General features: G+C 45.2%; 1 protein-coding gene across 4 annotated transcripts in view; it reads left to right on the forward strand.

Moving 5' to 3' along the window:
• Positions 1-20,785, forward strand: part of crtc3 (CREB regulated transcription coactivator 3) — an 82,994-nt gene extending 62,209 nt beyond the window's left edge. For 2 of the 4 annotated variants that reach the window (XM_090222784.1, XM_090222785.1), the window contains 9 exons: positions 1,310-1,348; positions 2,508-2,593; positions 2,893-2,942; positions 6,409-6,662; positions 10,963-11,228; positions 15,408-15,596; positions 17,230-17,379; positions 17,926-18,142; positions 19,806-20,785. In XM_090222784.1, coding sequence (XP_090078910.1) covers positions 1,310-1,348; positions 2,508-2,593; positions 2,893-2,942; positions 6,409-6,662; positions 10,963-11,228; positions 15,408-15,596; positions 17,230-17,379; positions 17,926-18,142; positions 19,806-20,017 — 1,463 coding nt within the window. In that variant the 3' untranslated portion in view covers positions 20,018-20,785. The remainder of the gene's footprint in view (positions 1-1,309; positions 1,349-2,507; positions 2,594-2,892; positions 2,943-6,408; positions 6,663-10,962; positions 11,229-15,407; positions 15,597-17,229; positions 17,380-17,925; positions 18,143-19,805) is intronic. The other 2 variants (XM_090222786.1, XM_090222787.1) reach the window with 1 other exon arrangement.
• The last annotated feature ends 2,612 nt before the right edge of the window (positions 20,786-23,397 follow it).

Raw genomic sequence — 23,397 nt, forward strand, 5'->3', positions numbered from 1 at the left:
ACAACGTTTGTCTACTGAACGTGGTCCAGGTTCTTGAGAAAGGGGAAGAGGGAGACAAAGGACAGAAGAAGAGGGGAAGAATGGGGAGGACGATGGTAGGAAAAGAGGAAGAGAGAATGCAGGAAAAGAGAACAAGAAGGCAGAGGGAAAGAGACAGTTATTAGCGGCTTTGAGAGAGAGAGAGAATATGGCAGAAGGGTTAGAAGAGGGAGAGGCAGAGTGAACTAGGAAAAAAAGAGAAGTTAACAGAAAGTGGGGAGGATTGGACGCCTGGCAGCCAGCCTGCAGTCTGATGAGAGCGGAAGAGGGAGAGAGTGAGAGAGTGAGAGTGAGTGAGGAAAAAGAAAGAGGTTCTGTTCTCAGTGGGATCTTTGTGGCGAGGGAAAAACAATGGTCCTCTCTTTATTCTCACTGGGACTGTGGTCACTTAGCCAATAATTCTTTTTTTACCCTCTTTCTTCCGCTATCCCTCCCGCCATCCCCCTCCCTCTCCCGCCATCCCCCTCCCTCTCCCGCCATCCCCCTCTTTCCCAGGACTGAGATCACAACACACATTCTAGGGGTTCACCTTTTCTAACTTAAATCAGCAGGTTGTTACCGTACTACAGTACATAGTACTCTATATACTTTATTTATTTGACCCCAGTGAGTCTATAACTTTTTAGAAAAGACAACCGGAATTGATGTTGGACACAGGAGGCTGCTGAGGGGAAAACGGCTCATAGTAATGGTCAGAACGGAGCAAATGGAATGGCATCAAACACCTGGAAACCTGGAAACCATGTGTTGGATGTATTTTATACCGATCCACTGATTCCGCTCCAGTCATTACCCAAGCCCGTCCTCCCCAATTAAGGTGCCAACAACCTCGTGAAATGTTGGACAATAATAAGAAGACTGTATAATATGATTCTTTGTCCTGAATGGCACCATATTCCCTACATAGTGCACTCGTTTTAATCTAAGCCTTATGGGCTTTGATCAAAGGTAGTGCACTACATAGGGGATAGGGTCGTATTATATAGCATGATTCCAATGTTAAACCCAGCTGCCGTGTTTTAAGAAGTGGTAATATATTCATATTGAAGGTAAAATGCCTGCTGCTGATGTCCTAAAGGTTGATTATTTTGTCAGTGACGTGAACACAGTGGGCCGGATCTGAGCAGCTGGTGAAAGTATGTGATTGTCTAATGTTCCTCTACTTTCTTCACCCCTTCCCTCTCTCCCCCTCCTTTCTCTTGCTCTCTCTCTCTCCTCTCCTTTATCTGATCTCTCTCCCTCTCTCTCTCCTGCGGGGGCCGGAGTGCAGCCAGTGTGAACGAGGCGGAGGTGGACGGCTCTGGAGATGGTGAGTTGAACCTCCTCCCCCCTCTTCCTCATCCCTGATTCCATCTCTCCCAACACAAGTGTAGAAGAGGCTTCTGCTGCCCCCTAGCTCCCACACCCCTAGATCTCTGGCCATAATGTGTGTGTGACGGTGCTTGCCACTGGATGTGTTGCTGCCTGGTACATGTACAGATGTGTCAGCGTACAAGACGTGCTTCATTCACAGCATCGTTGACCTTTACTACCCAATACCTGAATGGACACACACACTGCCTAGGCATCCTGCATGCAGATCCCCTGAGTCATTGTGTGTCTCAAAATGCATGGTATCGTGCTCCGTGCACGGGAGGGTCGGAGTATGCGTCCAAATCAAAGTAGGCGAAATGGCGCATGGAGGGCACTTCTCAAATGCGTACTCTATTTGTACATATTTTGAAGCATGCATCGATGCTTCAAAGAAAAATGATGCAACCACGTAAAAAATGATGCAACATTTCTTGAAATTAATGTCGGCCATTATTTGAGCTGAAGCGAGAGAAAATACACTCCGACTTCAGAATTAAATGTTGCCTATTCACATCTCATATGTTGCCTGACGACAATATTTAATCTTGATATGTTAAAAAATACATGCTGTGTTAATTCTGGCATGTTTACCAACCCATAATAAGTCAATAGGGCTTATTACTAGTACTGTTAGCTAGCCACATAGTCACAAATAATTGTTAGCTACCCATGAAGAATTTAGGTCATTTTTGCCTGTTTAACTAGCTGTCTAACTAGATTATTACGATTCACATATCTAGCTGATAATTAGGAGGAAAAACATTTGCTTTGTGTATATCTTGGAAGAAGGTTCAGTGAATGGGGAGGTGCAGCGTGAGGTAATACAGTAGGGGGAGTGTGAGTGCTTATCAAATGTAATGTGTGAGGCAATCTCCGTACTCGTCCTCACAAGAACGTACTCAAGAGAACGTGGTCGGAGAATGCACGCGGAGCATGAGAGTGTGGAGCACGGTAGTATGTACATTAAGAAAACCCATTGTGTCCGAACACTTGATAACCTCTAGTCTAGATTGATCTGCAGTCTTTTGATCTTTCAGTAGGTGTGAATAACTAGAGATCTGTGTGAGGTGTTGATTATCTCTAATCTCTCTTTCTCCCCCTCCTCCTTTCTCCAGTGTTCTCCTTCCCATCCCTGTCTAATGAGGAGGGTCTGATGGGTGTCAGCAAGCCCCTGCCCAAGCAACTGTGGGAGGCCAAGAAGGTGTGTGTGCATGATGAGTGTGTCATTTATCTTTGGTTGGAGAGAGGGACACGGGGGGGGCGGTTGATTAAGACATAATGACAGACATGGAAGCCTTTTGGGATGAGATCATGCTGATGGGAAAAGCTGCAGTACTAATGAAGACATGCTTCCAATACACATCATTCTGCCTCATGTTCCAGAACCATAACACTTAGACTGTTGACTAAATATTCCAGTAGTTAGATTAGTCATTTTGAGATTCCATCACTCTTTTTGCTTTTGATCAGTTTAATCACCTGATTGTTTCTCTATTATAGGTTCAATCCCTCTCATCACGGCCCAAATCCTGTGAAGTGCCTGGAATCAAGTGAGTCTTCAGGATCCATCTTCCATCCACTCATACAGGGCACTATGTTTAAACAACAATCAGTCATCATTATGAGCCAAGTTGTTTGTGATTCTCAATGACAGATGTCTGAGAGGGAGAAAGACTGGGATGTGATCCATATATTGTGTGTGTGTGTGTGTGTGTGTGTGTGTGTGTGTGTGTCAACATTGTGGATGTGCATGTCAACATAGTCTGTCAACATTGTGTGTGTATGTGTCAACATTGTTGATGTCTGTATCAACATATTCTTTCAACATTGTGTGTGTTTGTTGGGTCTAGCAGTGCAGTATAGTGGGCTGCTGGTCACTACTATAGAGCAGTGAGTCAGTTATCTCACTGAGGGCTTGAATGAACAGGGATGCAAATGTTCACTTGCTGGTACATTTAAAGGGGAAGTCCACTCACAAACATGGTTTTCCACACAAATATTACTTCTCACAATGCTATTATTGATAACATTATTGATAACATTTTTTAAAAATATATTTCACTTAGAATATGTGGACAACTACAAATACCTAGGTGTCTGGTGAGACTGTAAATTCTCCTTCCAGACTCACATTAAGCATCTCCAATCCAAAATTAAATCTAGAATTGGCTTCCTATTTCGCAACAAAGCATCCTTCACTCATGCTGCCAAACATACCCTCGTAAAACTGACCATCCTACCGATCCTCGACTTCAGGCGATGTCATTTACAAAATAGCCTCCAACACTCTATTCAACAAATTGGATGCAGTCTATCACAGTTCCATCCGTTTTGACACCAAGGCCCCATATACTACCCACCACTGCGACCTTCATACTTGTCGCCAAACCCACTGGCTCCAGGTCATCTACAAGTCTCTGCTAGGTAAAGCCCCGCCTTATCTCAGCTCACTGGTCACCATAGCAGCACCCACTCATAGCACGCGCTCCAGCAGGTATATCTCACTGGTCACCCCCAAAGCCAATTCTTCCTTTGGCCGCCTCTCCTTCCAGTTCTCTGCTGCCAATGACTGGAACGAACTGCAAAAATCTCTGAAGCTGGAGACTCTTACCTCCCTCACTAGCTTTAAGCAACAGCTGTCAGAGCAGATCACTGCACCTGTACATAGCTCATCTGTAAATAGCCCATCCAATCTACCTCATCCCCATACTGTGTTTATTTATTTGTCTTGCTCCTTTGCACCCCAGTATCTCTACTTGCACATTCATCTTCTGCACATCCTACCATTCCAGTGTTTAATTGCTATATTGTAATTACTTTGCCACCATGGCCTATTTATTTCCTTACCTCTCTTATCCTACTTCATTTGCACATGCTGTACAGTGCCTTGCGAAAGTATTCGGCCCCCTTGAACTTTGCGACCTTTTGCCACATTTCAGGCTTCAAACATAAAGATATAAAACTGTATTTTTTTGTGAAGAATCAACAACAAGTGGGACACAATCATGAAGTGGAACGACATTTATTGGATATTTCAAACTTTTTTAACAAATCAAAAACTGAAAAATTGGGCGTGCAAAAATATTCAGCCCCCTTAAGTTAATACTTTGTAGCGCCACCTTTTGCTGCGATTACAGCTGTAAGTCGCTTGGGGTATGTCTCTATCAGTTTTGCACATTGAGAGACTGAAATGTTTTCCCATTCCTCCTTGCAAAACAGCTCGAGCTCAGTGAGGTTAGATGGAGAGCATTTGTGAACAGCAGTTTTCAGTTCTTTCCACAGATTCTCGATTGGATTCAGGTCTGGACTTTGACTTGGCCATTCTAACACCTGGATATGTTTATTTTTGAACCATTCCATTGTAGATTTTCTCAGGTCTTTTGCAGACTACATCAGGTTTTCTTCCAGAATGGTCCTGTATTTGGCTCCATCCATCTTCCCATCAATTTTAACCATCTTCCCTGTCCCTGCTGAAGAAAAGCAGGCCCAAACCATGATGCTGCCACCACCATGTTTGACAGTGGGGATGGTGTGTGTTCAGCTGTGTTGCTTTTACGCCAAACATAACGTTTTGCATTGTTGCCAAAAAGTTCAATTTTGGTTTCATCTGACCAGAGCACCTTCTTCCACATGTTTGGTGTGTCTCCCAGGTGGCCTGTGGCAAACTTTAAACGACACTTTTTATGGATATCTTTAAGAAATGGCTTTCTTCTTGCCACTCTTCCATAAAGGCCAGATTTGTGCAATATACGACTGATTGTTGTCCTATGGACAGAGACTCCCACCTCAGCTGTAGATCTCCGCAGTTCATCCAGAGTGATCATGGGCCTCTTGGCTGCATCTCTGATCAGTCTTCTCCTTGTATGAGCTGAACGTTTAGAGGGACGGACAGATCTTGGTAGATTTGCAGTGGTCTGATACTCCTTCCATTTCAATATTATCGCTTGCACAGTGCTCCTTGGGATGTTTAAAGCTTGGGAAATATTTTTGTATCCAAATCCGGCTTTAAACTTCTTCACAACAGTATCTCGGACCTGCCTGGTGTGTTCCTTGTTCTTCATGATGCTCTCTGCGCTTTTAACGGACCTCTGAGACTATCACAGTGCAGGTGCATTTATACGGAGACTTGATTACACACAGGTGGATTGTATTTATCATCATTAGTCATTTAGGTCAACATTGGATCATTCAGAGATCCTCACTGAACTTCTGGAGAGAGTTTGCTGCACTGAAAGTAAAGGGGCTGAATAATTTTGCACGCCCAATTTTTCAGTTTTTGATTTGTTAAAAAAGTTTGAAATATCCAATAAATGTCGTTCCACTTCATGATTATGTCCCACTTGTTGTTGATTCTTCACAGAAAAATACAGTTTTATATCTTTATGTTTGAAGCCTGAAATGTGGCAAAAGGTCGCAAAGTTCAATGTTTCTTCTGTATTATTGATTGTATGTATATTTATTCCATGTGTAATTCTGTGTTGTTTTAGTTGTCAAACTGCTTTGCTTTATCTTGCCAGGTCGCAGTTGCAAATGAGAACTTGTTCTCAACTAGCCTACCTGGTTAAATAAAGGTGAAATAAATAAATAAAAAATACAATGCCTTAGCCACACAACAAAAAAGGCCATAACTCCCCCCAAAAGTATGTCACAGATGTTACATTCCCTTCCTTCTAGCACATTGATGTTTGTCATGAGTCTTGTTCAGAACTTAGCGGTTTTCCCTTCGATAGGCCAGCTTCAAAGTCAAAATTGGGTATATTGTAAAAATTCATTCATTTAAGGTTAAGGTTAGGCATTAGGGTTAGCGGTGAGGTTAATGTTAGCGTTGGGTTTAAAATCTGATTTTATTACTTTGTGGCTGTGCCATCTAGTGACTGCTCTGCAGAGCTGCTTCCAGAACAAGATTCATGACAAAAAAACGCTGACTTTCTCCCCTCTACCCATCCAGATGCATATTAAACGTTCCCCTTTTAAAATCCACTTCATAATTGATTTTCTCTCCCCTCTTGTCCTCAGTATATTCCCGTCTCCAGAGCAGAACGCGGGCCTCTCCAACTACCAGGGCTCGTTGAACACGGGCGGTTCCCTGCCAGACCTCAGCAACCTGCACTTCCCCTCACCGCTGCCCACACCCCTGGACCCAGACGACGGGCACCACGGAGGGGGAGGCTACCACCCCAACCTGAGCGGGGGCAGCAGCACAGGCAACCTGCCCGCCGCCATGATGCACCTCGGCATAGGGAATCACCAGGGAGGCTGGACTGAAGGAGGTGGGTGTTTGGGGTGGGGGGGGACAGGGTGTGTGGGGGTGGATTTTTCTCAATTCATCTTTCCTCTCATATTTTCCTCTAAACTCATTGGATAAGAACCTCAAAGGGGAGGGACCATGGACCTTTTCCTCCAATACGGTTAAGTAAAGGCCTAGAGATGGGTGTGAATGTATGTACTGTGGGAGTGTGGGGATGTGTCTTTTGTCTGTGTGCACTCGTGAAACCAGGCACAGACGCGTACATATAGGGAGGGAAAAAAGTATTTGATTACCTGCTGATTTTGTACGTTTGCCCACTGACAAAGAAATGATCAGATCAATTAAATACAGAAATGTCTCATTTCCATAAGTATTCCCACCCCTACATGTTAGAATCAGCTGTGAGTCTTTCTGGGTAAGTCTGTAAGAGCATTGCACACCTGCATTGTACAATATTTTCCCATTCTTTTTTTCAAAATTCTTCATGCTCTGCCAAATTGTTTTTTGAATCAGAAACATTCTATGTTGTCTTGGTAAGCAACTCCAGTGTAGATGTTATTGTCCTGCTGAAAGGTGAATTTGTCTCCCGGTGTCTGTTGGTAAGCAGACTTAGCCAGGTTTTCTTGTAGGATTTTGCTTGTGCTTAGCTCTATTCACTTTAGTTTTTATCCTAAAAAACTCCCTAGTCCTTGCTGATGACAAGCATACCCATAACATGATGCAGCCACCACCTTGCTTCAAAATATGAAGAGTGGTACTCAGTGATGTGTTGTGCTGGATTTGCAACAAACATTCAGGACATAAAGTTCATTTCTTTGCAAGATTTTTTGCAGTTTTACTTTTTAGTCCCATATTGCAAACAGAATACAAATATTTTGGAGTATTTGTGTTCTGTACAGGCTTTCTTCTTTTCACTCTTTCACTTTAGGTTAATATTGTGAAGTAACTACAATGTTGTTCCATCCTCAGTTTTCTCCTATCACAGACATTAAACTCTGTAACTGTTTTAAAGTCACTATTGGCCTCATGGTGAAATACCTAAACGGTTTCCTTCCTCTCCGTCAACTGAGTTAGTAACACCATCCAAAGTGTAATTATTAACTTCACCATGCTCAAAGAGATATTCACAATGTCTTCTTTTTTTGTTTTTGTTTACCCATCTACCAATAGGTGCCCTTCTTTACAAGGCAAAGGGAAACCTCCCTGGTCTTTGTGGTTGAATCTGTTTGAAATTCACTGCTCAACTGAGGGACCTTACAGATAATTATACAGAGATGAGGTAGTCATTATAAAAAAAATCATGTTAAACACAATTTTTCACACAGTCCATGCAACTTATTATGTGACTTGTTAAGACAATTTTTACTCCTGAACTTATTTAGGCTTGCCATAACAAAGGGGTTGAATACTTATTGACTGGAGACATTTCAGCTTTCCATTTTCAATTAATTTGTTAACATTTCTTAAAACACAATTCTACTTTCACATTATGGCCAGTGACACAAAATCTCAATTGAATCCATTTTAAATTCAGGCTGTAACAACAAAATATGAAAAAAGAAGGGGTGTGAATACTTTCTCAACACAGCATGTGTGTAGATGGTTGTATGTGTGCAGATGCTGTGTGTCCTCACCGGTGCGCTGGGGGGGCCCTCGGCCCATCCCCCCCCCCAAAAAAAAATAATCTGCTGGTTTATGTGAAAGGGGTCCTGGGGGTTCATGGCACTCGTGTGTAGAGCCGAGTCCAAGTTGGTTCTGTGCAGTAGGAGAAGATGGATGGATGGAGGGAGAGGATGGATGGATGGAGGGAGGGAGGAGGAGAGGATGGAGGGAGGAGGAGAGGATGGATGGAAGGAGGGAGGATGAGAGGGAGGAGAGGATGGAGGGAGGGAGGATGAGCGAGAGAGAGACGAGGAGAGGATGGAGGGAGGGAGGATGAGAGAGGAGGAGAGGATGGAGGGAGGGAGGGAGGATGAGAGGGAGGATGGATGGATGGAGGGAGGGAGGATGAGAGAGAGAGAGGAGGAGGAGAGGATGGATGTAGGGAGGGAGGATGAGAGAGGATGGATGGATGGAGGGAGGGAGGAGGAGAGAGAAGGAGAGGATGGATGGAGGGAGGAGGAGGAGAGGATGGAGTCAGGGAGGGAGGAGGAGGAGAGGATGGAGGGAGGGAGGGAGGATGAGAGAGAGGATGGATGGATGGATGGAGGGAGGGTGGGAGGGGGGGAGGGAGGAGGAGGAGAGGATGGATGGAGGGAGGGAGGGAGGGAGGGAGGAGGAGGAGGAGAGGATGGATGGCTGGAGGGAGGGAGGATGAGAGAGAGGATGGATGGATAGAGGGAGGGAGGGAGGGAGGAGGAGAGAGAGAGAAGGAGAGGATGGATGGAAGGAGGAGGAGGAGAGGATGGAGGGAGGGAGGAGGAGGAGGAGAGGATGTTAGTTTTCTGACCCAGTGGTGGAGAGAGGCATTTTACAGTGATACAGCCTGAAATTGGCCAGGGCACTAGAACAGTCTGCAGCACCCGGCCTCACCCTACTAGAATCTGAAGTCAAATGTCTACTGTTTGCTGATGATCTGGTGCGAGGCTGAGGACGCCTCCAGGCTAGGTCAGAGAGTCATTCTCAACTTTATTTTGTTCAATAGACAGTTGTTAAAAGGGTGATCCAAGCCATGGACCGATCGCCAATAATAAAACAAGGGCCAGCAAGCCAAGACCTTCACATTGGGGGTTTTCTGAACCACATGATTTAATATAAAAATATATTTACAAAAAAAGACATTAAAGGCCCAGTGCAAAAAAAAGGGGTTTTTCCTGTGATTTATATATATTTCCACACTGTGGTTGGAATAATATTGTGAAAATTATATTAATAGCCTTTTAGTGGTTTGAAGGGAGAGTAAAGTGAATATAGAGGGATGTCTTTATCCAACCCTCCTCCCTCTGAAATCTACCACTATCTAATCACTCCTCTCTCTCTCAAACCCTCTCGCTCTCGCGAACCCTCTCGCTCTCTCGAAACCCTCTCGCTCTCTCAAAACCCTCTCGCTCTCTCTCGTACCCTCTCGCGCTCTCTCTCGTACCCTCTCGCGCTCTCTCTCGTACCCTCTCGCGCTCTCTCTCGTACCCTCTCGCGCTCTCTCTCGTACCCTCTCGCGCTCTCTCTCGTACCCTCTCGCGCTCTCTCTCTCTCTCTCTCTCTCTCTCTCTCTCTCTCTCTCTCTCTCTCTCTCTCTCGAGCCCTCTCACGCTCGCTCTCTCTCGGGCCCTCTCACTCTCTCTCTGACCCTCTCTGACCCTCTCTCTCTCGGACCCTTTCTCTCTCTCCCTCTCTGATTGTTGGGATATTAACAAATGGGGTCCTATGTGTGTATCTGGGTGGGGATTGGAAAAACGAATGCAGACATAACATCCACATTATCTTGCGTCTCACAAGACTCCTTTTAACCAAGCAGCACTGTTCTCTCCTCCTTGCAGTTCATTTCAAACCAATGATGCTTCCCTTTATTTAATCAGGCAATCTGCAGTTCAAACAAAAGCAAAGCAACAACCTGACACTTTTTTGGTTAACCAGCTAGTGCTGGGGCTGGATGAGTGTAACACTCAAATTCATAGAGAGCGCTAAGCATATAAGGACTGAACATCCATGATCTCAAAATGATGCTATACAGTGCTTGTTTTCAATTCATTTGTTTACAAACAATGTAGTAAAATAAGCTTATATTTGGGGTTTTGATGGGGTTAGACAGGCATTTATAATTTGAAGTATATTCTTCAATAACCAATGGCTATATTTTATTATTTAAATGTCCAAACCTTGATGTAGTAATCGTAGATTGCCACTTTAAAAAACATAATGAGTTTATTGGCATGATGAAATGCATTTGCACATAGTGCTAATGCAAACCATTCAGAAATGGAAGCAATCACAAAAATAAGTACAAATGTTTTAATCAATTCTTCCTCTGATGAATCAGTGTGTGGAGATCTTTGTATTTAATACAACGTGTGTGTGTGTGTGTGTGTGAGGTAGACTAGCGGTTAAGAGCATTGGGCCAGTAACTGAAAGTTGCTGGATCGACTTACGGAGCCAACTAGGTGAAAAATCTGTCCCTAATTGCTCCTGTAAGTCTCTTTGCTAAATGACTACAGTGTGTGTGTGTGTGTAGGCACACCTGATAACAATGCTGCATACTACTGATCCATGACCTGGTGCAGAGGAGGGATATTAGGAAATGGGAATTAAATACTCCAAACTGTTAATAATAGTCTGTGGTCTGAATGTGTGACTCAAGTCTTCTGTCCCTTCCTTCTTTCTTCCAGGTCTCTCGTCCTCTCTGAGCAATCCTTCCATCCAGAACTCTCTCCAAAACTCCCAGCTGCACTCGTCCCTCAGCAATCCCTCCATCCACTCGTCCCTCCGTCTGACGTCCCTCTCCAACCCTCCGCAGGGAGCCATGAGCAGTTCGCCTCGCCGCCGCCCGGCTCCCATCAGCCCCCTCACTCTGTCACCCGGCACCGAGCAACGGCGGGGGCTTTCCAAGCAGCTGTCTCCCACAATGTCCCCCTCACTGTCCCCCATCACACAGGTACACACACAAAAACTCAGGGGGGAAAAAATAAACGTCCTCTCACTGTCAACTGCATTTATTTTCAGCAAACTTAATGTGTAATGTGTAAATACTTGTATGAACATAACAAGATTCAACAACTGAGACATAAACTGAACAAGTTCCACAGACATGTGACTAATAGAAATTGAATAATGTGTCCCTGAACAAAGGGGGGTCAAAATCAAAAGTAACAGTCAGTATCTGGTGTGGCCACCAGCTGCATTAAGTCCTGCAGTGCATCTCCTCCTCATTGGACTGCACCAGATTTGCCAGTTCTTGCTATGAGGTGTTACCCCACTCTTCCACCAAGGCACCTGCAAGTTCCCAGACATTTCTGGGGGGAATGGCCCTAGCCCTCATCCTCCGATCCAACAGGTCCCAGACGTGCTCAATGGTTTGAGCTCCGAGCTCTTCGCTGGCCATGGCCTGTCTTGCATGAAATCACGCACAGAACGAGCAGTATGGCTGGCGTCATTGTCATGCTGGAGGGTCAGGATGAGCCTGCAGGAAGGGTACCACACCTGCAATGACAAAAAGCTCAGTCCGATGATGCTGTGACACACCACCACCATGACGGACCCTCCACCTCCAAATCGATCCCACTTGTGTGTTCCTGGTGTAACTCGGTCAGTTGTTGCCATCCTGTACCTGTCCCGCAGGTGTCATGTTCGGATGTACTGATCCTGTGCAGGTGTTACAGGTGGTCTGCCACTGCGAGGATGATCAGCTGTCCGGCCTGTCTCCCTGTAGCGCTGTCTTAGGCATCGCAATTTATTTCCCTGGCCACATCTGCAGTCTTCATGCCTCATTGCAGCATGCCTAAGGCACGTTCACGCAAATGAGTAGGGACCCTGGGCATCTTTCTTTTGGTGTTTTTCGGAGTCAGTAGAAAGGCCTCTTTAGTGTCCTAAGTTTTCATTACTGTGACCTTAATTGCCTACTGTCTGTAAGCTGTTAGTGTCTTAATGACTGTTCCACAGGTGCATGTTCATTAATTGTTAATTGAACAAGCATGGTAAACAGTATTTAAACCCTTTACAATGAAAATCTGTGAAGTTATTTTGATTTTTACTAATTATCTTTGAATTACAGGGTCCTGAAAGGGACGTTTCAAAAAAAATTCTGAGTTTAGTCATACTTACCTTCTCAAGACACACACACACCTCACTACTTACTTAGCTCGCTTTCCCCGGTTAGACAGGCAAGCCAGCAACCGGATGGTTGCCAGTTCGAATCCCGGGTCTGACTGAAAAAATCTGTCAGGATGTGAACTGGCAACTAGAGGGTTGCTGGTATCAAATCCTGCCGCTGTGCCATTACTCAAGGCACTTAACCCCCCAAAACAACTGCTTCACGGGTGCCCAGTGTGGCAGCCCCCTGCTCAAACCACTCCAACCTGTATACTGTTGAAGTCAGAAGTTTACATATGCTAAATACATTTAAACTCAGTTTTTCACAATTCCTGACATTTTAATCCTTGTCTTTGGTCAGTTAGGATGACCACTTTATTTTAAGAATGTGAAATGTCAGAATAATAGTAGAGAATGATTTATTTCAGCTTTTATTTCTTTCATCACATTCCCAGTGTGTCAGAAGTTTACATACACTCAATTAGTATTTGGTAGCGTTGCCTTTAAATAGTTTTCAAGGGTTAAACGTTTCGGGTAGCCTTCCACAAGCTTTCCACAATAAGTTGGGTGAATTTTCCTCCTGACAGAGCTGGTGTAACTGAGTCAGGTTTGTTGGCCTTGCTCTCACACGCCTTTTCAGTTCTGCCCACACATTTTCTATAGGATTGAGGTCAGGGCTTTGTGATGGTCACTCCAATACCTTGACTTTGTTGTCCTTAAGCCATTTTGCCAAGATTTAACTGATGTCTTGAGATGTTGCTTCAATATATCCACATCATTTTCCTCCTCATGATGCCATCTAGTTTGTGAAGTGCACCTGTCCCTCATTCAGCAAAGCACCCCAACAACATGATGCTGCCACCCCCGTGCTTCACGGTTGGGATGGTGTTCGTCGGCTTGCAAGCCTCCCACTTTTTCCTCCGAACATAACAATGGTCATCATGGCCAAACAGTTCTATTTTTGTTTCTTCAGACCAGAGGACATTTCTCTAAAATGTAGGATCTTTGTCCCCATATGCAGTTGCAAACCGTCTGGCTTTTTTATGGCGGTTTTGGAGCAGTGGCTTCTTCCTTGCTGAGCAGCCTTTCAAGTTATATTGATTTAGGACTCGTTTTACTGTGGATATAGATACTTTTGTACCTGTTTCCGCCAGCATCTTCACAAGGTCCTTTGCTGTTGTTCTGGGATTAATTTGCAATTTTCGCACCAAAGTACTTTCATCTCTAGGAGACAGAACGTGTCTCCTTCCTGAGCAGTATGATGGCTGCATGTTCCCATGGTGTTTATACTTGCGTACTATTGTTTGTACAGATGAACGTGGTACCTTCAGGCGTTTGGAAATTACTTCCAAGGATGAACCAGACTGGTGGAGGTCTACAATGTTTTTTCTGAGGTCTTGGCTGATTTATTTTGGTTTTCCCATGATGTCAAGCAAAGAGCCACTGAGTTTGAAGGTAGGCCTTGAAATACATCCACAGGCACACCTCCAATTGACTCAAATTATGTCAATTAACCTATCAGAAGCATCTAAAGCCATGACATAATTTTCTGGAATTTTCTAAGCTGTTTAAAGGCACACTCATCTAAGTGTATGTACATTTCTGACCCACTGGAATTGTGATACAGTGAATTATAAGTGAAATAATCTGTCTGTAAACAATTGTTGGAAAAATTACTTGTGTCATGCACAAAGTAGAGGTCCTAACCGACTTGCCCAAAAATTTGTGGAGTGGTTGAAAAATGAGTTTTAATGACTCCAACCTAAGTGTATGTAAACTTCAGACTTCAACTGTATGAGGGTCTTTCGGAGGGGCTGAGTTAAAGCTCAAACTGCTGTCAGAGTTTGAGAGTTGCGTACTAAACGGATTTCTTGCTGGCCAACAAGTAGGTGATATTAAGCTCGAACTGTGTGCATAACTGCATGCTATAAGATACACGAACTAGCAAACTAACAGCTTTGGGAATCCGTAAAAAAAAAAAAAATGATAAATAAAAATACAAATAGATTTAAGTTTACATTTAGATGGATTTATTTACATTTAAGAAGTGTTTTATTTATTAGTACATTTTATAGACTGCAGATGACCTTTATCATGATGCTTTCAGTAACCCAAGTGGACCATTGGCGTGGATGATTGACTAGCCCACATGGTGTCCAAATCCTCCCTGGTCCGTAGGCCAGTGAGAATGTCGAGCCCTTTCTTCCTGTAACCAGGAAAGACCCTTGAGGTTAGAAACCCCTTGTTGGGAGGTTAACCTGGCAGCTTCATGTATACTGTGTTTTTGGGGAAAGTCCTCAGTGGTTTAAGGCTAACCTGATACGCAGCCAAATAATAGTGCATCTTTTGATTACTCTAATTACATCCCTCCCTTCTCCTTTTCTTAAATCTGACATGACCCCTCCCTCTCTCCCTCTAACCCTCCCTCCCACCCTCTCTCCCTCTAACCCCCCTCCCACCCTCTCTCCCTCTAACCCTCCCTCCCACCCTCTCTCCCTCTAACCCCCCTCCCACCCTCTAACCCTCCCTCCCACCATCTCTCCCTCTAACCCTCCCTCCCACCATCTCTCCCTCTAACCCTCCCTCCCACCCTCTCTCCCTCTAACCCCCCTCCCACCCTCTCTCCCTCTAACCCTCCCTCCCACCCTCTCTCCCTCTAACCCCCCTCCCACCCTCTCTCCCTCTAACCCTCCCTCCCACCATCTCTCCCTCTAACCCTCCCTCCCACCCTCTCTCCCTCTAACCCCCCTCCCACCCTCTCTCCCTCTAACCCTCCCTCCCACCATCTCTCCCTCTAACCCTCCCTCCCACCATCTCTCCCTCTAACCCTCCCTCCCACCCTCTCTCCCTCTAACCCTCCCTCCCACCATCTCTCCCTCTAAGCCTCCCTCCCTCCCTCCAACCATCTCTCCCTCTAACCCTCCCTCCCACCCGTCCCCCTTCTAACCCTCCCTCCCACCATCTCTCCCTCTAACCCACCCTCTCTCCCTCTAACCCTCCCTCTTTCTTTTCGTCTTTTTTTCAGGGGGTTGCCTTGGACACCAGCAGCTTGCCAATGGAGCCTCCCCCTCCCTACCCTCTCTACCAACAGCTACACCAACAGTCCCAGCATTCAATGGGGCAACAACAACAACGCCAGCAACAACGTCATCATCAGCATCAACAGCAGCCAGTGTCCCCTCTGCAGAACATCTCTCTGGACTTCAACTCTGGTGTAAGTGTTTGTCTGTGTGTCTGGATATGTCTATGTTCTAAAGCCAAATACATATCCAAAAACTGTCTAGAGAAATGTACTACAGCCTAGATGAGTTGAAAAATCATCCATTTGAACAGTGTATCCTTTTAGGGAAACACTTGTATATGCAGATAGTATCTCTGAGTCTATGCCCCAATGTTGTATGTCTCATACACTTCTGTTGCTGGCCTAGTGTCTAATGTCAGAGACTGTTGGCATGCTCTGATAAGGAGAGAGGGATATTATTCTGCTTCAGTACCACTCCAGACACACACACACACACACACACACACAGCCACTAGATTCAACCATTTCCTGGAACCCAAATGTTATTTGTCTAACTCTGTAGTCTGTGGTTGATAAACACCAAATTCGTGGAAGGAAGGAAGCAGACCCAAATTCTAAAGAACTAAAAACATCCTTGGTTGCATCACAAATGGAACCCTATTCACATCACAAATGGAACCCTATTCACTACACAGTGCACTACTTCTAACCAGAGCCTTATGGGTAGGGCTCAAAAGAAATGCACTAAATGGTAGCGCTGCTCTATTAGAGCGATTTGTAGGCAGTTAAATGTTACTAACTTGGTAAATCACTGCATTAGACCTGGTAACTAAACTCTCAGAGCACTGTCCATTCTGTCGTCTCCTAATCCACCTCTTCTCTCTCTTCATCTGTCATCTCCTAATCCATTTCTTCTCTCTCTTCATCTGTCTCCTCCTAATCCATCTCTTCTCTCTCTTCATCTGTCTCCTCCTAATCCATCTCTTCTCTCTCTTCATCTGTCTCCTCCTAATCCATCTCTTCTCTCTCATCTGTCGTCTCCTAATCCATCTCTTCATCTGTCGTCTCCTAATCCATCTCTTCATCTGTCTCCTCCTAATCCATCTCTTCTCTCTCTTCATCTGTCGTCTCCTAATCCATCTCTTCTCTCTCTTCATCTGTCGTCTCCTAATCCATCTCTTCATCTGTCATCTCCTAATCCATTTCTTCTCTCTCTTCATCTGTCTCCTCCTAATCCATCTCTTCTCTCTCTTCATCGGTCTCCTCCTAATACATCTCTTCTCTCTCTTCATCTGTCTCCTCCTAATCCATCTCTTCTCTCTCTTCATCTGTCGTCTCCTAATCCATCTCTTCATCTGTCGTCTCCTAATCCATCTCTTCATCTGTCTCCTCCTAATCCATCTCTTCTCTCTCTCTTCATCTGTCGTCTCCTAATCCATCTCTTCTCTCTCTTCATCTGTCGTCTCCTAATCCATCTCTTCATCTGTCTCCTCCTAATCCATCTCTTCATCTGTCTCCTCCTAATCCATCTCTTCATCTGTCTCCTCCTAATCCATCTCTTCTCTCTCTTCATCTGTCGTCTCCTAATCCATCTCTTCATCTGTCGTCTCCTAATCCATCTCTTCATCTGTCTCCTCCTAATCCATCTCTTCTCTCTCTTCATCTGTCTCCTCCTAATCCATCTCTTCTCTCCTCATCTGTCTCCTCCTAATCCATCTCTTCTCTCTCCTCATCTGTCTCCTCCTAATCCATCTCTTCTCTCTCCATCTTTCGCTCCCCCATATCTATCTCCATGTTTCTCCATCTCTCCCTCTTCTTCCCACAGCATAACAACATGGCGGCGTTCTTCAATGACCCGTTCATGGACCCACAGTTCTCCAGTCGCCAGGCCAAGGCACTGTCCTACCAGGTAAACCACCGGGGAGAAGTCTCTAGAGAAGGATCCTCCGGAAAGGACTTCATTCCCTCATTCACAGTTAGTATCTGAAGGTTTTTTTTTGTTCAGTGATGGGTTTAGGCCTGCCAAAGTCAATTAAAGGGATAGTTTACTCAAAAATGGCACAAATCGCATCAGCACTGTTTTTGCACTGTTCAGAAAGTGCTTCTTCTTGAAAACTTGACTGCTGACAAGCACAATATTTTGGGACTGTATTAACAGTGGACTAATGAGAAAAATACTAAATGATTGTTTGAGAACTATCCCTTTAAAATGTCTTAATTGATGGGTAGAAATTTTAGGGGTGTAATTGTGGCAACCAGATATTTGTAGTTCTATGATATATCATGTGCTGTGGAGTAATGAACCAAGTCCGCTCAAGAGTATGCTTGTTTTGGTCATTGGTTGGTCATTTGGAATGGTTGTCGATCATTGGTTGGTCATTTGGAATGGTTGTTTGTCATTGATTGGTCATCTGTAATGGTTGTGTTTGACCTTTGCCCCCCCCCCATCACCACCATCTCTTTTCTCTCTCCCCTCCCATCCCTCCTCTCCCACCTCTATCTCTTCCTGCCTCCTCTTCAGTTGGACCAGTTCAGCATGTTGGAGAGTGCAATGAGCCAAATTGCAGGCGGTTCGTGTTTCGACCCGTCCTCGCCCTCTTCCTCGCCCCTATACTGCTCGCAGGCCGCCCTCATGGGCCTGGGTGGGAGCCACGGCAACTTGCAGGACCAGCTGCAGCAGATGAGACCCAACAACAACTACAACTGCAGTGGAGGGGTGCCCAATATCATACTGACTGGTAGGTGGATGGGTGCCCAATATCATACTGACTGGTAGGTGAAGGGGTGCCCAATATCATACTGACTGGTCGGTGGATGGGTGCCCAATATCATACTGACTGGTAGGTGAAGGGGTGCCCAATATCATACTGACTGGTAGGTGAAGGGGTGCCCAATATCATACTGACTGGTAGGTGGATGGGTGCCCAATATCATACTGACTGGTAGGTGAAGGGGTGCCCAATATCATACTGACTGGTAGGTGAAGGGGTGCCCAATATCATACTGACTGGTAGGTGGAGGGGTGCCCAATATCATACTGACTGGTAGGTGAAGGGGTGCCCAATATCATACTGACTGGTAGGTGGAGGGGTGCCCAATATCATACTGACTGGTAGGTGAAGGGGTGCCCAATATCATACTGACTGGTAGGTGAAGGGGTGCCCAATATCATACTGACTGGTAGGTGGAGGGGTGCCCAATATCATACTGACTGGTAGGTGGAGGGGTGCCCAATATCATACTGACTGGTAGGTGAAGGGGTGCCCAATATCATACTGACTGGTAGGTGAAGGGGTGCCCAATATCATACTGACTGGTAGGTGGAGGGGTGCCCAATATCATACTGACTGGTAGGTGGAGGGGTGCCCAATATCATACTGACTGGTAGGTGAAGGGGTGCCCAATATCATACTGACTGGTAGGTGGAGGGGTGCCCAATATCATACTGACTGGTAGGTGGATGGGTGCCCAATATCATACCGACTGGTAGGTGGAGGGGTGCCCAATATCATACTGACTGGTAGGTGGAGGGGTGCCCAATATCATACTGACTGGTAGGTGGATGGGTGCCCAATATCATACTGACTGGTAGGTGGAGGGGTGCCCAATATCATACCGACTGGTAGGTGGAGGGGTGCCCAATATCATACTGACTGGTCGGTGGATGGGTGCCCAATATCATACTGACTGGTAGGTGGAGGGGTGCCCAATATCATACCGACTGGTAGGTGGAGGGGTGCCCAATATCATACTGACTGGTCGGTGGATGGGTGCCCAATATCATACTGACTGGTAGGTGGAGGGGTGCCCAATATCATACTGACTGGTAGGTGGAGGGGTGCCCAATATCATACTGACTAGTAGGTGGAGGGGTGCCCAATATCATACTGACTGGTAGGTGAAGGGGTGCCCAATATCATACTGACTAGTAGGTGGAGGGGTGCCCAATGTCATACTGACTGGTAGGTGAAGGGGTGCCCAATATCATACTGACTAGTAGGTGGAGGGGTGCCCAATATCATACTGACTGGTAGGTGGAGGGGTGCCCAATATCATACTGACTGGTAGGTGGAGGGGTGCCCAATATCATACTGACTGGTAGGTGGAGGGGTGCCCAATATCATACTGACTGGTAGGTGGAGGGGTGCCCAGCATCATACCGACTGGTACGGTAGGTGGAGGGGTGTCCAGCATCATACCGACTGGTACAGTAGGTGGAGGGATGTCCAGCATCATACCGACTGGTAGACCAGGGAGTGTGTGTGTGGCTGTGAGGAGTGGAAGTTTCAATGACTTGAGTCACTAACTTCATCCGTCTCTCCTTCTCTCCCCTACTTTCTCTTCCTCCTCTCTTTATCCTCTCTCTGCTGTCCGTTCCCCCTTTTTCTCCCTGTCACATAGATGACTCCAACCCCAGTCATTCCAAGGACATCAGCAGTGCCATGTCGGCCGGCCACATGGCTGACTGTTTTGACTCGGAGGTGAGCTTCCCACTGGAGGATGAGCTGCGCATCGAGCCCTTGAGCCTGGATGGTCTGAACATGCTCAGTGACCCCGACATGGTGCTCTCTGACCCCTCGGTGGAGGACAGTTTCCGCAGCGACAGACTGTAATCGGGCACGCACACATACACACACACAGACTGTATAGGCCAGGTAGCGTGGGTTAAACTTGAATGATCCCCACCTCCCTCACACACTCATGGCATACGTATGCAATTTTTTAAGGCATTTACACACACACACACTATTACAGAGGAATAGACTTGTGTACAATCACTGTTTACATGGGCTTCACATGTAAATGCCACACACACACACGCTCTTACCTACGTTGTGCATAGTCATTTGGAACGGATGGACTGATGTACCATTGATTTGATATTCTTTTTTTATTTTTTACCAACATTACATCAGCACTGAGCATTACTATAACGTTACTATAACGTTCCTATAGTGTTCCTCCACCTATATACAGTTGAAGTTGGAATTTTACATACACTTAGGTTGGAGTTATTAAAACTCGTTTTTCAACCACTCCACAAATTTCTTGTTAACAAACTCTAGTTTTGGCAAGTCGGTTAGGATATCTACTTTGTGCATGACACAAGTAGTTTTTCCAACAATTGTTTACAGACAGATTATTTCACTTATAATTCACGGTATCACAATTCCATTGGGTCAGAAGTTTGCATACACTAAGTTGACTGTGCCTTTAAACAGCTTGGAAAATTCCAGAAAATTATGTCATGGCTTTAGAAGCTTCTCATAGGCTAAATGAGATAATTTGAATCAATTGGAGGTGTACCTGTGGATGTATTTCAAGGCCTACCTTCAAAGTCAAGCAAAGAGACACTGAGATCATGGGAAAATCAAAAGAAATCAGCCAAGACCTCAGAAAAGACCTCCACAAGTCTGGTTCATCCTTGGAGCAATTTCCAAATGCCCGAAGGTACTATGTTCATCTGTACAAACAATAGTACGCAAGTATAAACACCATGGGACCACACAGCCGTCATACCACTCAGGAAGGAGATGCGTTCTGTCTCCTAGAGATAAAAGTACTTTGGTGCGAAAAGTGCAAATCAATCCCAGAACAACAGCAAAGGACCTTGTGAAGATGCTGGAGGAAACGGGTACAAAAGTATCTATATCCACAGTAAAACGAGTCCTAAATCGACAACCTGAAAGGCCGTTCAGCAAGGAAGAAGCCACTGCTCCGCCATAAAAAAGCCAGACGACGGTTTGCAACTGCACATGGGGACAAAGATCGTACTTTTTGGAGAAATGTCCTCTGGTCTGATGTTGAACTGTTCGCCATAATGACCATCGTTATATTTGGAGGAAAAGGGTGGAGGCTTGCAAGCCGAAGGACACCATCCCAACCGTGAAGCACGGGGGTCGCAGCATCATGTTGTTGGGGTGCTTTGCTGCAGGAGGGACAAGTGCACTTCACAAACTAGATGGTATCATGAGGAGGAAAATGATGTGGATATATTGAAGCAACATCTCAAGACATCAGTCAGGATGTTAAAGCTTGGTTGCAAATGGGTCTTCCAAATGGACAATGACCCCAAGCATACTTCTAAAGTTGTGGCAAAATGGCTTAAGGACAACAAAGTCAAGGTATTGGAGTGGCCATCACAAATCCTTGACCTCAATCCTATAGAAAATGAGTGGGCAGACCTGAAAAAGCTTGTGCGAGCAAGGAGGCCTACAGGAATGGGCCAACATTCACCCAACTTATTGTGGGAAGCTTGTGGAAGGCTACCCAAAACGGTTGACCCAAGTTAAACAATTTAAAGGCAATGCTACCAAACACTAATTGAGTGTATGTAAACTTCTGACCCACTGGGAATGTGATGAAAGAAATAAAAGCTGAAATAAATAATTCTCTCTATTATTATTCTGACATTTCACATTCTTAAAATAGTGTGGTGATACTAACTGACCTAAGACAGGGAATTTTTACTAGGATTAAATATCAGGAATTGTGAACAACTGAGTTTAAATGTATTTGGCTAAGGTGTATGTAAACTTCTGACTTCAACTGTATATTAGCTGTGCAGTGTCTAGTCCTTCAGCTTGAAGACCGCTGGCCCCCCCACCAGCGCCTTCCTCTGCCCAGCTGCTGCCACAGCCTCACACCAGCACACACACAGCCATCTGACTCTGCCACAGGGCCCTTACTGACTGCCACAGACTGAGAGGGCAACAGGTGTCATCAACAGAGAGGGAGGCTGCAGGACAAGCCGTACTCAATGACAGTGCTTAGTGCTCGGATCCTGATCCTTCATGGGTTGTCCTCCTCACTGCCACATTTCCTCCAAAAGTTCTGGACCAGAGCTGGTCAAATCAGAGCAAGACAATTGGATTATGTTCCAGAATCAAAAGGAACTGTTCTAGAACAGGAGTTTTGCTCTGGAACCTTTTTGAGCCCATGTTCTAGAACACAACATGTATTATATAAAATGTTCTATGTTCTAGAACAGGACACATTGTGGAACAGGTGGAGACTACGTTCCAGAACAGGACACATTCTCAAGCAGGAACATCTCACGTTCTAGAACATGGGGATGCTGTTTCCTAGAACAGCAGCTGATGTTCTTGGACCCTGAGAGGGTCTGCTCAGGGGGTTCTGTCGCTCTCCAGTTCATACCGCTCCGCTCAATCTGTGCTCAAACAGCACTGCAGACATGGCAACATCCATCACCAAGTCACATTGGTTACACAACGCCATAGGAACACCCTTGCCAAGGCAACCCATGTCATGGTAACTGCCCGATCGCCATGCTGAGCAGCACCGGGAGCGTTTACACACAACAACGGCTGTTCCTCCCGCCAACATGCACCTGGTGTTTGAGGCATATGAGGAATATGCACCTGGAACATGCACCTGGTGTTTGAGGCAGAGGCAGCACTGGTATGCTTCTACTACTATGCTAATACCTTGTTAGCACTGTGCTGGTATGGTTCTAGTACAATGACACCAGTACATCCCCTGACAGCCATGTTCCCCTCTGTGGCCCGGCCCAATGACAGCCCTCTACTTGGCCGTACACCCAAACTAACAATCATGGTAAAAAATGAAGAGGAGGGATCGATATGTCTATCAGTCTGCACAGAGCATTATTTTTCAATGTCTTTGCTATATACAGTCCTGGGATATTTTTCTGTAAAAAGTTGTTTGCCACATATATAATATGCCTCGCTATAAGTGCAGTCTGACTAGAATGTATTTTTCAAACGAGACAAAAAGGGCAAACTGTTTACAAGGATAAGATTTTAGTATGTACAATTATACTTAATATGAGGATACGTTTGAATTTGACATTTTGGTATAATTGTAAAAGAAAAATAAATTGTGTGTGTGAATGTGTATATATATATATATATATATATATATATGTATGTATGTATGTATGTATGTATGTATGTATGTATGTATGTATGTATGTATGTATGTATGTATGTATGTATGTATGTATGTATGT

This window comes from Oncorhynchus mykiss, chromosome 26 (genome assembly GCF_057628025.1).
Source record: "Oncorhynchus mykiss isolate SJ-2025 chromosome 26, ASM5762802v1, whole genome shotgun sequence".
Classification (NCBI taxonomy): domain Eukaryota; kingdom Metazoa; phylum Chordata; class Actinopteri; order Salmoniformes; family Salmonidae; genus Oncorhynchus; species Oncorhynchus mykiss.